We start from the raw sequence: 17,807 nt of genomic DNA on the forward strand, positions 1-17,807 counted from the left end.
TGTTTACTGTACAGGGAATATGAGCCAAGTAGCAACCAGGGGCCAGCCCAGCGCTGCATAATAGTCTTTTGTTTTGATTGCTAATGCAGAATTCATAACAGTTGTCAGGTTAAGGTCAGAAAAAAGAAATCTAGCGAGTGAAAGGAAAATTAATACCCATGATATGGTTTGAACGTAACTCAATATGTTTCACACTAAATCCCCTTCAATATCTCTTTATTTCTCAGCTTACGTCAAAGATTCCACATTGGAAAAGCTTTGAAGACTCGCTCTGTTCTGAGGCGAATCATATTTGTCCAATAACTGCTTGGCCTGTTGCAGCTGTCGGGGCTGAGACAGAATGAGTCATGTGTTACCCATTTAAGTCCAATTTCTCCAATGCAAATGCCTGACATGTGTGACTCTGCAGGGCTCAGAGCTGAAACAGTATTTTTGACACGAGGGGGAGAGAATCAAGGCCGGAGCTGTATGACCATTTAGCCACCTGCTTCACCCATGACCTGTACTGTTTTAAAAAGGAAAAAAAAAAAAGTTTATATTTGGGAAACAATCCACTCGTGTTGTTTCTGATATGGCTTTTAAAGCACGAGCAGCTGCCATGAAATTAAATGAATAAACAAAGGAGGACTGGAATTCAGTGGTTTTTCCTTAAAAGGAGTCCTCTTTTGGAAAATATGAGTTACATTCACTGAACTGTGGTAACTGTGTGATGGTGAAACAAAACATTTTTCATTCCTAAAAATAGATCAGCACACACACGGAGCAATGGCTGCTAATTTTATTAACACCTCTTCAGTCTCTCTCTCACCCCCCCTCCTCTTCCTCTGTACCTTGTGTGCTGAGCCTTTTGTCCATTAGCACAAATGTCAGGTTGACTAATAAAGGTGTGACTGCCAGTGATATATAATTGTCTCTGCTCATGAAGCTGTGGTGTTGAGTGCCACCTGTTGGGACACAACAGTAACAACATGGAGCCGGTGACAGTTGAATTACACAGGATAACAGAGGGTAATTTACTGTGTAACATAATAGCCTAGTTATTAATTAGCCAGTCTTGAGAGAGGTGTGGCTGTTGGTCACAAACTGCTGATAAAAGCTGCGCTGTTTCTTTCCGCACTCATAAATATGAATTAACCTGGTTGCATGTTTGAATACAACATGAAAGAAACAGAAGTTTAGCACAAGTTTTCGATTGCTGTTGTATTCTGCTGAAGCCTGGTCTTATTTTAAATACCATGAGCTAGCAGGGATTCAGTGTTTCTACTTGAATTTTCTTCTCATCAGGGTGAACCCCCCCCCCTCTTAAACAGCTGCTCTAGCATGCAACCCTTAAAATATCTGTTGAAACCCAAACAAATTAAAGTCTCTGAGGGTTAGCAGGTTTGTACTGTTAAGACAAGACCTTTTCAACCGCAGACTACTTTTAACCAACAGCCAATTTGTAGAAATATATACTATGAAGGGATAAAAATGCAAAAATATCTTCCTTTTTGTTCCTTAAACACTTGCAGTTATAGGATTAAAACAGACACGTAGCATATGAAGAATAAAGAAAAGTGATGCACCAGTTCTGTACACTGGTTCATTATTGACACTAGTTATTACATGGATCAGGTATCAGCCAGACATGAATGACTGATTTTTGTCACTGTGATAACAAAAATTGTGGCCACTCAAAATAAACCTTCAACTAAAATGTGCACAGTTTATGCATGAACGCTATCAAAATTAAAAGGCATTGCACAACTCCTCTCCAGTATCAGGATTTATCCACCAAACATTTTCAGCTTTCTGGCCTTAATTGGGGTAGCGCTTGAGGCTGTTGCCCTCAGACACCAACCTCAACAATCTCAGACGCCAGAATAATGAAGGCGAGATAGCGAAAACTGGAAAAGAGATGTGTGATGTGCAATGGTCTGCACCTTGCTGTGTGTGCATTGTTGAAATGAATAAATTCAAAGTCAAACCAACCAAAACTCAGAGTTTATTGAGAAAGGGGAAAGTTATAATTGCACATCCCTAATATGGGACTGCAAGATCTTTCTTGATACATAAGTTTCACTGAAGCGGGTTTGATTACATTTTCGCCTCCCTGAGCACATTTAATGGATTTTAATTTTCAGTTCTATTTTATATCTAATAGTCTTCCTTCTTTGTAATTTGTAGGCACTCATAACCAACAATATTTCAAACACTGATCTCATAGTTGATATAGATTATTGCTCAAATGTGGTCTATTTTATTCCCTTTTTTTTTTTTTGCTGACACTGCAAACAGTGAGCGTTATAGCAGTGCTAAGTGAAGCAGCTGCATAGAGAGAATCAACGTTCTGTGATCAGCGATCAGAGCCCCTCGGCCATCTCTGTCACTCTCATCTCCAAACAGCTGAGAGCCAAGTCTTGAACAGAGTCACTGGGTAACACCAGGTCTGGGGTATGATGTTGGATGGCCTCTCTGTCTCAGACAACAGAGGAAGGTTTGTTTCCCTTTATGACTGACTGACTGACTGACCGTCTCTCCCTCTTTGAACAAGTAAGCGTAAGGGGGAACACTCTCTTCTAAAATTGGTTTGATTTTTGTGTCAGAGCCACTTTTTTGTTTACAGTTTATTCTAGACTTAAAGAGCTTAGAAACCAGGAAATGGGATAAACACCAGGGGCATGTTTCACAAATAGTGCTTTAAAAAAACTCAACCCACAATGTTTTCTAATGTAGGATGTAACCAAACTCTTTTTTTTCCCTGCATGCAGCTGGATACTATCTACCCTACTGTACTTCTTTCCCTGTCTGAAATACTCATTGTGATATCACATGATGCAAACCGAACGACGATGATAGACAATTTGGAACAAAGACAGGAAAAGTCTGTCTCCTTTCCAAGGTCACAAGCTTTTCTACTGTTTCCTCTTCTGCACTGGCTGGCTGGCTGGCCAGATTGATTTGAATAGAAATCAACCCAGCATGCAGCCAAGTAGGGCAAAATTACTCCATTCTGTGTGTGTGTGTGTGTGTGTGTGTGTGTGTGTGTGTGTGTGTGTGTGTGTGTGTGTGTGTGTGTGTGTAAGCCTATGAGCATGTTTGTGTGTTTTAGACTTAGAAAGCCATGGTGGACTTGGTCTGACATGTTATTTCCTGCGTGGGGAGATAATAAGATATGTGATTAGAATACATTATAGTGGTTTTAAACTGAATAAATCCTGACTGAGGAGTTTATATTTCCATATTTTATTATAACATATCCATTGTTAAAATTAAAACTCCTAAATTTACAAAAACATAAATGACTGTATAGATATGTTGGTTAAAATTAACACATGACATTGTGCAAACTGCTTTTTGTGTTGTTTTTGGGTTTTTTTACACTGCTCTTGTTTTTGTATGTGTGTATATGTGTGTATATGTTCTTTTTTTTTTAATGTTTGCATGGTTTTACATCTATATGAACATAATCCAGGTGCAAATCTAAAAGAAATCTTTATGCATCCAGAATTACAGTATAATAATGTATCCACCTTTTACACACATAAAGTAGATCATAGGAAAAAAAGTATATGATAGGAAAACTTGAAAAAGAAATAAACATTTTAAAAACTAAATAATAAATAATATTCTAATGAAAATATAATAATAATGATAATATAATGATATAATAACAATTATTCTCACCCTATTTTGTGTGTAATTCCCCCAGTAAAATCCTTTGTCCCAACAGTGGAAGAACTGTAAATTTACCTTTTATTACAGTAACTAAGTATAAGTTAGAGAAAATATTATAATATAAATATAAGAAAATATTGTACTTCCTACTTGGCACTTTTCAGATTGTACAATCTTTTACCTGTAAAATCGTTAAATTAAAAGTAATTAAGTATTTAGTATAATTAACAGCAACAACATCAAAATGCTGCTTGAAGTGAATCATAATCCAATAATATGATGTAATAAACTTAAGTTGGATAATTTTAGTGCATTTTACTGATGTTGTTTCTGTGCTTTTACTCATTTAAGATGTTTAATTCAGGACGTTGGCTCTATTTTCTAAGGGATATTTTTACCTTGTTGTATTTTACTGTTTGTTTATTTTACTATTTAAAGGACTCGGATACCTCCACTTCCACTATGGCGCCATAACTGCACTGACAAAATCAGCACTGCAGTAGCAATGTAACCGTGCAGTCCATTAATCACCCTGCACCGCTGTTTACTCAGAGCTTGTAAATTACAGTTTTCTGGAATGAAAACAGCAGGAGAAGTGCGCCTCACGATGCTGATGTATCCACTGACTCACAAATGATGTGATGCTGCCCTCTCCTGTACATTCCCAGGGAAGAGGAAGAGGAGGTCTGTGATGGACTCATGATGCCCTCCATAATTAATGAATAATTCTGAATGAGTTCTCTGAAGAAGCTTTGACACGTATTCAACGGCAGCCAGATTCGTGCAGCAGCGCCATTACTCATTATCTGATCCCCTGTCAGGAAAACAGCTGGATGTGACTCTTTTTCGAGGCGGAGCTTAAACTTTGTGGACTTTGTTCTTCATCCAGTAGTTTTTGGTTTTTTTCTAATCTGTGAGAGCTGCAGTCGCCGGTTGTGTGGGAACTTAACTAATAACGGGAGAGCTTTAGTGGTGCACAGTAGTGACCTCCTGCAAACAGCCAGCGTGATGATCCTGTTCAAGTTTATAAATGCGATCATTACCAGAGCGTTATTTCTCCTCGTCTCTCTGGTTGGGGTCTGGAGGGTGACATGGGAGAAAAAGGACAGCAATTACTGGTTTCTGACTTTCCTCTTTCTGCCGCTTGTCGCTGAAATGATAATTACACTGAGGAGGCGAAAGGGACAAGATTACAAATGGTAAGATGAGGTGCTTGCATGCAGTGTTTGTACTGTGAATGTATTATATTTTATTTGTTATGCAGTATGTTATACAGTAAGCTATGTTGATGATAAACACTTGATCTATTTATTTTTTGTGTAAAACTAATCCCAGCTGTCTGAATTGTACTGTTTTCTCTGCTGAGTAGATTTACAATATGTAGTACTTAAATTTAAATTATTTTTGTCTCCCCTGTCTGCATCCCTTCCCCCACCTCCCTAAATGCTCTGCATCCTGCTTGTTCCCCCGTTGCTTTTGTTTTACTGATATCTGGGGACAGTGAGGATGGGGTGGAACGCCCTTACTGTTATCCCAGTTATGTATCTGCCCCAAATAGTCTTCCTTCATGTCTAAACTGAACCTGCAAACAATGTTCTGTGGTTCATTGTCTTTATACGAGTAGTTATTTAAAGACAACAATGACTGCATATATCATATTTGACATATACTAAAAACTAGAAATACCGCCTCACGGTTGTATGCCTCCATCAACCAATCAAGTTGCAGTTTACATCCATGTCTGTCCAGACTCATAAGTCAGTTATCACTTTATTGACATGTATGATTCCAGGGAATAATTTTCAGTGAGAAACACGCTGTCTTCACTTGGAGACTATTCCCACAGAGGATTGATAGAGAGCTTCCTCATATGGTGCAATGATAATCACCTAAAGCTCTGTATCAGCAAAAGCAATGAGCTTGTGGTGAACCACCGGAGGATCAGGACGCCCCCTCTCTTGGTTGTCATCCAGGGAAAGGAAGTGAAGAGGATGGACTCATACAAGTACCATGGGAAAGCAAAGTGCAAAGAAGCTACAAATTTTAAAACATGGATGATTCACACACATCTTCAACCTGGCAGCACAGAAGATCAATATAATCACCAAAGTTTCAAGGTGGACAACCAAGATTAGTGTTACCGATTCAGTATCTGACCAAATGTGCCCTTCTGTCCCTGAGTTAAGATGTTGAATAATGGTCAGAAAAGTGTTTTTTGCAGAACATTATGATGTCACAGTGAAGTTGACCATTGACATTTTGGATTTAAAATGTCATAACTTCATCATTTTATCCTATTAGACATTTGTATGAAACTTTGTCATAATTAGCGTATGAATTCTTTAGTTATGGCCAAAAATGTGTTTTATGAGTTCACAATGACCTTTGACGGTTAACCACCAAAATCTAATCAGTTCAGCCCTGAGTACAAGTGGACATTTGTGCCAAATTTGAAGACATTGCCTCAAGGCGTTCCTGAGATATCATGTTCATGAGAATGGAACAAACGGACAGACAAACCGAAAACATAGTGCTTCCACATCAAAGGTGCAACGTGTCAGATTGTAAAATTGTGAAGAAGAGGAACATCCACCCCTTCAGCTCCCTCTCTCCACACTCAGAGATGATGAAAAACATGTGTTTTGTTATTGTGTAAGTCTTACAAGAAGCAGTGGCGTGGGTGGGGGTATTTTGATAAAGTAAACTGAAAGCAGATTGTAAAGATACACAATTGTAAGGCTGCAACTAAAAATTATTTTTATTATTAATTAATCAGTCCAATCTTTTCCTTGAGTACTTGTGTGGCCTATATAGTTCACAAAATAATGAAAAAAGCCAAGATGATGTTCTCAAATGTCTTCTGTCACACCAACAGTCAACAATACAAATATATTTTATTTTTTTATCATATACAACAAAGAAAAGCAGCAGATTTTCACATATGAAAAGCACATTTTTAGCATTTTTGCTTGAAATGTGGTTGAAACAATTATTTTATCATAATCAAATTTATCAGAATCAAATTGTTGCAGATGAATTTACTGTCAGTTGACTATTTGATTAATCAACTACTTGTTTCAGCTGTACAAAACTGTAATATTCACTAATCAATACTAAATGGGAACTCAAGGTTTGTGTTAAATCGTTCTTTCCCAAGCATCTTTATGAAGTTGTGTTGATGAAGTGCTGTTGGTCTCTCTTACAGGTTTTCTCCGCCAATCTTTCTGTTTCTCATCAGTATCATTCCCTCCATCTGGATCCTGGAGCTCCACCACCAGCAGAACTCAGTCAAAGATCGTCAGGTACTCCGTGCATGCACACTAGACACAAAACCACACTGTCAGTGTTTAAATGCTCAATAAAACAGCCTTCATGCATATCATCTAATGACAGATGTTGGCAGGTGGGAGAGGATTGCAAAACTCTTTGCAACTAAAGCTACAGTTCACTGTTATAAATGCCATCAAGTACTGCATTTGCCTTTAAACTCGAAGCTTTATAAAGTTTGAACTATATTGAAAAGTACAGGTTGTCTGTGAAAAGCCTCTCAACTCTTTTCAGTGCAAAAAGCTTGACTCTTGGGAAAATGTGCGTAAATTGGTCACTCTGAACGAGACCCTGCACAACATGACGAACCCGAACTACCTGAAGGTAAGAGTAGCAGACTGATAAATCTATTTCTCTTCTGTTGCCTCTTATCGTAGAACATATTGTCTCTTATGATATGTCTACAAAGAACAAAAATGAACAAGGATGAGAAAGATGATTCAAGGGTTTTTAAATGATGGATTTCTTGGAAACATCTGACTGTGCAATATGGACAGACGATATGTAGGGTAGTGAAACTAGCCAGGAACTACAAAATCAAGATTCAACAGAACTGCTCATATTTCTCCAGAAACTGTTTCATCAGCACATATGATTATTCTAAAAATGACAATGGCAAGATACTGAACCTCATGATGTTTACTGTTTAACTGACAGAGTTAGTCCTTTTTTCAGTATACCAGTATTTTTCTATGTGTACATAAGGTATGGATTTTTGCAATACCACCATTAAGGGACGGATTCACACTTTTTAAGTTTTTCTTAAAACAATAGTCAGGTGCCCAAATATAGGTTACAAAATAGGTTTTTCTTGCCAAAATGTATATAAAAGTTTATCTGAAGCTAATATGAAGCTTCATCCATCCAAATTAGACAAATCAAGTCGATATCTTTCAACATTACAGTCTTTTTAGTGCCAAAGTCCCTCTTTTTAAGACTGTAAATGTAGCAGATATCCACTTGTTATGACTAACTCAGACTGCTTTTGCCTCCTATAAGCTTCAAATAAACTTTTAAATAAATTTTTGCACACACTGTGCATATTGGCCCCCATCACTTACATTGAAAGCACATTTGAGGTTGATCTTTTAATAGCCAGTATGAACAAGAGGAATGATTACAGCGAGGAAAAATCTGTGTTTTAATATGGGTGCCTGACTGTTGTTTTAAGATAGACTTGAAAAACTGTGGACTTATCCCTTAAGGGCACTCTGGGTTTTCAAGTTTTTCCTGGGAAACTGTTGTAGAACCAATTTCGTGTGGTAATTGCATTTATGATAAGGATAGCTGATACAGAACAGTGCATCATAATAATACATTGTGTTGGGAGCTTCCAGCCTCTCATGTTACCAAACAAAACAGTAAATGTCAGTCTATTCAATCATTCAATTCATTTGCTTGATTCTGGTTTTCTGCAAGATATTCAGGTTTATTTATTTTAACTGTTGAGTAAACAAGAGTCAACAGTCTTAATGGATTGGTAAACTAATTTACTGATGCTCTTGAATGATGTCTGTAGAAAACAAAATATTGTAAAATGTCTGCATGCTCATTCTAAGCTACACCTACTCCTTTTTTTTCTATATCCACATAGCTATGTGCTTATTTCACTGTGTATTTCTGTATGAGGTCACATGTGAACTCAGGGCCAAACTGTTGTTTAGTTCTTCAGTTTTGTTTTTTAACCTTTATTTATTCAGGGACGTTTCACTGAGAGGAAGCCTCTCTTTTGCAGGATTGCCCTGCCACATTCACACAGTTACACACATTCACACCCGGAGGCTGCCCAGTACAACCACAATCTGATTTGCCAGCCCTTGAGCAGCTCCACTGGAGCAGTTTTGGGTTAAGGGCCTTGCTCAAGGGCACTTCAGTGGTGGCAATGAGGTAATGCTTTTTCACTCCCCGTCCAGAATGATCCTGCCAGTCCGGGGATTGAACCGAAGAAGAACTTAAAATTCACTCCTAAATCGGATTAGAAGCCAGTACTGAGCTAATAAGAGATCCCTGGTGAGACTTACTTTACTTCGTAATCGAGCTGCAGAATTCTCAGTGTAGAGAGAATGCAGAAGAGAAAAACATGAACATCAGAAAGTTTGGAAAGCTTGATGCTGCCCACAGGTGTTAGAGTTTAGAGAGAACCCACCAGTGGGAGAGACAAAGCGTCTTCCCAAAAATACAGGCCTGGACTCTGGAAAGGAACGTTACACAATCTCTCTTATGGAGATTTTGAGACAAGATTAAGAGAACTAAAACAGTCAGTGGATTGTGTTAATGACAGGCAAAAAGCCAGGAAGAACATCAAACCAAATAATCAAAGATGCATTTGTTGATAATTGCTTGATTTGTTCAAACATCCTCCTCTTTTGCATATGAAATAGGCAATACCCTTTAAGACATTTTAGTTTCATCAGATTTCTCTGTGTTGTTCATTTGCCCATTATAATGATATACAATGGAAATAAACATCCTCATTCAGTGACCCTTAGGACCCATTACTTCTGCCATTTCTTGGCTTATTTACATGTTTATATGCTTCAAACAATCAGAGGCAGAGACAATGGCTTCAGTTTTGTTGTGAGACTGAAGAAAGCTGAGTCATCCAGGAATTAAATTCAACAAGTCAATTATGCAAAGTAGAAAGAATTGAGAGGCTATGAGGCTTTGCAAATATCAAAATTGAATATCAACAGCGCAGGAATGATACAAGATGGATAAAATGCCCTAAAAGCAACATGTAGCAGGAGAATAAAAGTGGTCCAATGATTGACCCTTGAGGAACTCCACAGGTCAGAAAAGCATAATGAAACAGCCTGTCAGGAAAAAAGTACAAATAACCTGCTAATGGGCAGTGGGAGCCTAAAGGTTAGAGAAGCAAGCTTGTGAAGGTCTGGCAGGATAAATATGGGTGGGTAAAGTGAAAAAGCAGCACTTATCCCTCCCTCATTACCACGACTGAGGTGCCCTTGAGCCGCCAAATCACACTGTGGTTGTACTGGGCAGCTTCCAGGTATGAATGTGTGTAACTGTGTGAATGTGATCAGGGCGCTCCTGCAATAGAGATGCTTCCTCTCAGTGAAACTTCCTTGAATAAATAAAGTTAAAAAATACGAAGAAAACCACTCACTGTATCAGATTCCAGACCATCTATTAAAATAATATGATCTACAATATCAAAAGCAGCACAAGAGGAAAAGCCCTATTTTTACTTTGCAGACAGACCTAAGAATAAACCAGTAATGATTATCAGATTAGTTTACAAAGTTATTGAATTGAGAGGACAGAGACTTGTACTACAAAAAGCAAATAAATGAAGCAACTGATGTGTTAAAATGAAAATACAATTACAGACAGTAGCACCTTGATATGAATGAAGTTTAGCTTTGGGGATGGTAGATAACAGACAACAGGTATACTTTCTGCTATTAATAACAAACCTGCAAAGTCTGAGGTCAACCACAATAAAAGGAAACCATTTAAAATAGTTTAGATTTTAACAATAGCATGACCACCACACCCATTAAGCTTCAGGGAATTGAAGAGTAAAAATTTGGTGGTCAAACCTCCCAAAGCTGGCTGCATTCCCCAGCCCTTTACTGTGTTTCAGTTCAGATTCAACATTTAGCAGATCAAATATTACTTGAGCTATAGGAGAAGTCTTAGGTGAGGTGTGTACAGCAAGCACTGCCAGGTTAGAGTCATCTCTACAAACTGCTTTAGAATAACATTTGAGTGGTCCATTTGCAATTATAAAAGAGATATTGAATCTAAAGTGCTGTAATAATATCAACAAGGAACTGGTAGCATTCGATGAGTCAAGAGCTAGCTGCACATTAAGGGATAACATGGTTCCTGAGTGAATAACTCCTGCGAACATCCTGGAAAACTATGAAATAACTTTCGATTTTTCTCCTTTTGCCAGAGTATTGAACAAGCTCTTTCAGTTGTCTGCTCCAATGACTGGATCCTAGCTCTTCATCAGATCCTGCTCATCCTCCTCATCCTGGGGAAGTGGCTCCTTCCTTTGGGAGGCGGAGTCACAAGAGACGAGCTCTCTCAACTTCTCCTGATTTTTGTTGGCACAGCGGCAGACATCCTTGAATTTACCAGTGAGACGCTGTCAGATGTCAAGTGGGTGGCCAATCAGTTTTAGTTTTATCTGTCTACACTCAGTCCTGTACATGTATATAAGCATCCTCACACTTAAAACGCATATATGTATGTGTACAATCCAAGCGCTTTTAAAGTAACGTTGCCTATGTTTTTACTGTATTTTCTGTGTCTTCTGCAGAGAGAACAGTCCTGCTCTGGTCTACATCATCTTAGCTGTATGGACCTGGAGCATGTTGCAGTTCCCCCTACATCTAGCTGGTCAGTTTGTTTTTCAGTTAAACCAATAGCTTTGGTGCTCAAGCAGTTACAGATGTGAGACCTCTCCACTGTGAGGGGGATAATGTGTTTAGAAATTGGCAAAGACATTAGTAATGTCAGCAGTGTCCCTGCCAGTGGTGTAAGCAAACAACGAAAAGTAGTTCAGCTGAAATCTTTGCTCTTCTATCTCCAGCTTTGTCAAATTATTAACCCAAAAATCTGTTTTCACTTCCGGAGCCTTGAATCAACCGCAAAGGCTGTGTCAGAGACATGGGAATGTCCCAACTTTCATAACTATAGTCTTTCAAAGCAAGCTAAACACGAAATTAAGTAGCAGGAAGGATGTATTTAAGGAGTCTGTATAAATGTTTATAATCTTGAAGAAAATCAAGCGCTACATTTAGGCTTTTACATAAATGATGTTGACAAACTATCCAGCGAAAAGCCTATCCGATTCAAGTGGACTGATAAGTGGGAGCCGTTATCAGGCAAGGCTCAACAAGCTGATGTCTTTAACTTATTACATTGAGCACAGAAAAGAATGTAAACCCACCTCTGAAGAACAAGGATAGGGTTTCAACAAAGAAAGAAAAGAAAGGAAGACCATCACAGTGTGATTAGAAACAGCACAACTTTGTTCTCGGAAAGTAAGAATAATTCATAACACAATCTTTAATAATTTACAAGTAGGCATTAAGACTCTTTATAATGATATTTTCATGTGTCTCTTTACCGTCATAATGCATTAAGAGCACTTATCTTGAATGCACAGCACTCGGTTGTGTTTATAATTGAAGCTATTTTTCCTCCGGTGTGTGCAGTATGTGTTTGTGTCCGCTCACGTGGGTGTGTCTTCCTGTTAGTGTCAACATGCGGTCATGTCCAGTATGTTTAAATGCCTTGCAAACACAGAGAGTGTTGGCATATACATGCAATATGTTCATAAATATGAGGTTCAAAGTTCATTCTTGGATCTTGGAAACAATCTCATCACTAGGTCCATTTAGAATCTGCTCTGCAGCTTTCGATCATGATCCTCATCAGCTGATGGGGTTTTCTCAGTTGTCATGGAATTATAAGTATTCAAACTTTTTTTTTTTTCCTGAGCAGTTTAAAGGATACGTTCACAATTTTTCAAGTGAGCCAGGTGCCCATATTAACACTCAAAGAGGTTTTCCTTGCTGTAATCATTCCTCCTTTTCATACTGGCTATTAAAAGATCCCCTTCAAATGTGCTTTTAATGTACCTGATTTTATGCAAAAATGTATTTAAAAGTTGATCTGAAGCTTATATGAGGCTTCAGCAGTCTGAGTTAGTCTTATCAAGTGGATATCTGCCACATTTACAGTCTTTTTAGCATCAAATTCCCTCTTTGTGTTTCCTCGGACAGTGTTTCTCTGTTCTCTGGCAAAGTATAGTAACAAAAAGAGGGACTTTGTCTGTTTGGACTAGTGTTGGAAGATGTTTAGTTGATTTGAATAATTTGGACGGCTGAAGCTTCACGTTGGCCTCAGATAAACTTTTGAATACATTTTTGCACAGAGGGAGGCTTGTGGTTTTTGGCCCCCATCACTTCCGTTGTAAGTGCATTATGAAGGGACCTTCCAACAGTCAGTATAAACAGGATGAATGATTACAACAAGAAAAACCTATTTCAATGTTCATCTGTGCTCCTGACTATCATTTTGAGACTGATGACTTGAAAAACTGTGAACCCCAATTGTGAACGTTTCACCCATGTTGGCTTAAAAACTGAGGTTCAAAGTTCATCCTTGAGCTTGGAAACAGCTGGTGAGAAAAAAAGTTTCATCTGCTGATGATGATCATATGATATATTCGAAAGCAGAATAGCTACTAACGGACTATGTGATGAGATTGTGTTCGCGAATGTTTGCGGGTGCATGGATATTTATGTCAGATAAACTTCTTCAATAAAAAAGCTGTTGTAAGGATTTGAATATAAGAAAGCAGGTCATGGAAAATTGATTCAATTAAAGTTTTTTAAACATGATTTATGGGTCAGTTCATCCAAATCACAAATACCCCTAGTTGTATCTAGTTTTGCAGATAGTTTTGGATTTACAGTGTCATTTAGCCAACTCACATGGAAAGGATTATTTTGTGAATGTAGCATATGTACAGTGTTGATAGTTGGCATTGAGAATCTTTTTAGTCCCTAAGTCTTTAATTTACTTTACAAGGTAATGAGTAAATCTTGAGATGCACTCAAAAAGGGCTGAAACATGTTCAAAAGAGCAAACTTCAGACACTCATGCATAGAGGAGCAGGAGCAGGATTTGAAACCCTGACATTTACTCAGTATGATAAGATCAAGAAAGATTTTTATCTTGAATTAAGGAAATGAAAAATACATAAACATGAATTACAAGAATTCCTTGCATAAAACATGTCAGCTGTGTCACCAAGTGCTTGTTTTTTGTCTCTTTATTTTCAATAGTGGTGAACAACAACTCAGACAATGAGGGTGAGCAGGGTGCTCAGGAGGTATCCCTCTGCGTTATAAACAGCACGGACATATGGAATATTGTGGAGGCCTTGTTTATCCAGGACGGGCCTTTCCTGGTGGTCAGGCTCACCGTCATGACCCACTACAACGTCTTCCACCAGATGCTCGGTTTCTTCGCCATCAAGAACCTCCTGGTTGTCATATTGAACTTGTACAGGTTGTTTGTTATATGCCAGGACTTCAGAGCTTCCAGGAGTAGCAACAGGAGCAGCAGTGCCGTCCCATGAGATGAGTGGGACAAGTCAGTTCAGGGGAAAAGGGGAATCAGGGAAAATGGTGAGATGTCACACCCAAAGTTTGTTTACAATAGACTGATAAAAACTGCAGTTTTCTCACAATGTCCTTAAACTCTGTGGAATCAATTAGTTGTGAATAATTAGCGATGTATATTGCAGAAATCTGTGAGCAACTATTTTCTTACACTTGCAAGTTGCCAAGTCCACATTCCACACTTGACTTCCTAAAATCCAACCCATGTCAAAGCTTGTACTTCCCCTCATTGTCATTTCAGTTCATTTTAAGCCAACCTTGGTTAGCTCGGTTAAAATACCAAAGAATTTATTCAGTCGCCTACTAAAATCTTACTCAGCTCAATTACAAAGTGGCCTTACTGTTCAGCTTAAAGAATGCTGCTGGTTTGACTGAATAACTGATGTGACATTACAAACAGCAGGCAGGGGACACAGAGGAAAAGACGGAAGCAGAGCAGAACAGGAAAAAGGTGTAGGGGGTCCCGGTGAAAAATATTCTGATATGATATACAGATGATGCACATTACTAAGCATGTCAGCACAATACGAAACTAATGAAAATATCCGAGAAGCACAATCTCGGCCTTGTCAACACAGCGGTAGCTGAAACCAGGATACTGTTTGGATAGGGATGGGAAGAGTTTCTACCCGCGTGCTGCCTGGCGTCTTGTTTAGCGGAAGTGAGGGCAGGGAGGACAGGAAGACAGGAAGTCAGAGAGAGATAAGAGAGAGAAGTGTTGAGAGAGGCTGAGATCGAAGAGGAGCGATTTTCCTGTCTGAGCCCACGCGGGAAGTTAGAACAGACTGTGAAAATATCCTGGTGATAGTTGGCTGTTTGATTAAACCCCTATATCAACACTGGACAAGTATTTCTTGTTGTATTGAAGGAGATTATAAATTCTGTTTTTTCTGACATTTGAATATGCAAGAAATCAAGAGGGCAAGAAGGAAATAATCCCTCCTCCAAATTATGATTCATGTGTTGTATCTCTTGGATAAATTGCCTATTTAAAAAAAAGGAGAAGTGTAAAATAAGGTCATGAAATCATTGTATTTGTCATCTCATATTCTATTCTTACTGTCACTGTCATCAGACAGACTGTAACTGACTTTTTTTAGACTTTTTGGTATGCTAATTGAGTAATATCATGAGAAGAAACAGAGGCTGAAGACATAAAACTGCACTCAGATAATCAACTCACTTTGACTTGTGTGTGTCGCACACCCTTTAAACAAAAGAGCAAATAAGTACCCGCTCACTGCTACCAGTGTTCCCAGTTCTTGTTTAATTCCACATGGAACGAAATATTGTCACTTTTATGTGGATTTAAATAAGAACTTATAACAATTCAGCAGTGTGTGGTGTAGACCTTTTTGTTACCCAGCAGCTACAAAAATGTATGGAGTCCACTGATGATTGCATACCCTTTAAAACTATGAATTATTGTAAGATTTATAACGTCAAAGAATCAGTATTATGACTCCCTAGTTTATGTGAAAATATTTAGTAGACAACTTATTAAACTGCATTTTAAATCTTCAAGAGACAAAAAGTCAGATTGGAGAAATGCTACATGTACTGTATGTATTTCTGTTTTGTCATGTTACCTTTTTTTATTTTTTTTTACCCCATAATGTCCTCAAAGTTGCATTAAACCCAGACCTGTATTTAATGTTTTACCATAATCATATAATAATTGTAATGATAATGTGAATGACGCAGACCAATCAAAATAATCAATAGCATTGCAATGTCTTGAAAGTTTATTGTTCTTTTTTTTTTTTTTAAAGTATTTGCAATATTACTTTTTCACAAGAGGTGGTTAAAAGAGGGGTATCAATACTTTATGATTAAATGTGCAACATATCCTACACAGCAGCTTTAATTGTTCAACCTGTATTGTCACTAATTGTGTTGTAATTGTGTGCGTATTTTGTTTTAATCTCCTCTTGTTACTGAATTTCTGATTTTAATAAAATGGCATGAAGAGGTTGGACCTTACTATAGCAACTACAAAAAAAATGAAATACATATACATTGTGCTGTCGTACAAACATAGATGTCTGTCTCCCCACTGTGGACATCAGAGTATTAACACTTGAATTGATGACGACATCTGGTGACAGCTCATGAATCAGTAGCCAGACTTTGTTGGCTCACACAGTTTTTGTGTGAAATACTGCGTCAGAATCTTATTTTATTTGAGCGTCGAGAGGCTTACAGCTGTGAAAGTAAAATAAACCAGAGCTGCTGTCAAAGTGTCTTGACGGTTAGTCTGTTTTCTCCGTCTATTAGGCACCAGAGATCGTCTCTAGATGTCACTATCAGTATTTTCTTCTCTCTCTCTGCTGTTCAACTTTAAAGGCATAGTCTGTGGTTCCTGTATAAAAATAATAAAGTGCCCTAACACTAAAATCCAAAACAGAACAGGAAATCTGCTATCACCACATTGATCAACGGTTTTTAAACAAAGAGATGATTACATTTTAATGTTTTATGATGCCGTTGAATGTCTGATTACATTTTAATACTTGTAACACAGAAGAAGAACAGACAAACAATAAAAAAGTGTATTACAGATGTTGAGCCTCTGTGAGCTGCCAGAAAAGCTTCAGTGCTGCTTGGCAAAGAGACTCGATTGGAGGGATGAACACTATTCTTCCAAAATATATTCCCTTATTTCCTGTTTCGTTGTGACAGGTCACTCCATAATCTCACTGCTACATGTACTGTATATATTTCTGTTTTGTCATGTGACCTTTTTTATTTTTTATCCCATAATGTCCCCAAAGTTGCATTAAATCCAGACGTGTATTTGATGTTTTACCATAATCATATAATAATTGTTATGATACTGTGAATAACACAGACCAATTAAAATAATCCATAGCATTGCAATGTCTTGATGTTTATCATTCATTATTTAAAAGATCTGGTGACTGTGAAGATCATTACGTATGATTCACATATGATTCACACCGTTAAAAAACAATTTAGTTTCCCCATGCAAGGAAATTCAGGTTCATCACAGCAGAAGTACAAGAACAGACACATGGATAAGAAACAAAAACAACAATACTATATATGTTCTTTACAAATAAAGCATGTAAAAATAAAAAAGGATACTAAATACTATATACACCAACATAACTATTAAGTGTACTGAGACAAAAATAGTCACAATTTTTTAAAATCAATTCAACACAGAAATTGCACTTGAGGGAATTAATTTGGTGATGGTGTAAGTGTCTTATGTCTAGCAGTGTTAACAGTATAAAACACAGTTATAGTACCAGAAGCAGCAAAACCAAAGTGTTTAAGTGTGCGTCTTGCATTACAAGACGCACACTTAAACACTTTGGTAGTGCAAAACGTTATTCAGGTTTTTCCTTTAATTTGTCTCATGTCTGTACTTTAAATATATGTGTATGGGCCTTTAAAGAAAGGGAACAGTGTACTACTGGAGATACTGGAGATATTTAAAGTCCGACTCCACTCAGAAATGTATTTTGCTTGTTGTTACTTCACATGAATGCTTGAGCTTCACTGTGCAGAATGATTTATGTGCAGAGTTTGACACTAGAAGACCGTTTTCACATTCACCTGCGAAAAGTGGAATGTTTTTTTGTGCTTGCTGAAAATCTTGAGTTTAAGGAGAGCATGATTTGTGAC

The 17,807-nt window shown here is 37.8% G+C and overlaps 1 protein-coding gene across 1 annotated transcript; it reads left to right on the forward strand.

The window, feature by feature from the left end:
- The first annotated feature begins 4,402 nt into the window (after window positions 1-4,402).
- On the forward strand, window positions 4,403-17,000 carry LOC121911891 (transmembrane protein 26-like). The gene is made up of 6 exons (XM_042433824.1): window positions 4,403-4,856; window positions 6,863-6,959; window positions 7,219-7,308; window positions 10,907-11,115; window positions 11,276-11,355; window positions 13,815-17,000. The coding sequence occupies exons 1-6, from the start codon at window positions 4,666-4,668 to the stop codon at window positions 14,108-14,110; spliced, it is 963 nt and encodes a 320-aa protein (XP_042289758.1). The 5' UTR covers window positions 4,403-4,665; the 3' UTR covers window positions 14,111-17,000.
- Window positions 17,001-17,807: the final 807 nt, after the last annotated feature.

The sequence above is a fragment of the Thunnus maccoyii genome, chromosome 14 (genome assembly GCF_910596095.1).
Source record: "Thunnus maccoyii chromosome 14, fThuMac1.1, whole genome shotgun sequence".
NCBI classification, from domain to species: Eukaryota; Metazoa; Chordata; class Actinopteri; order Scombriformes; family Scombridae; genus Thunnus; species Thunnus maccoyii.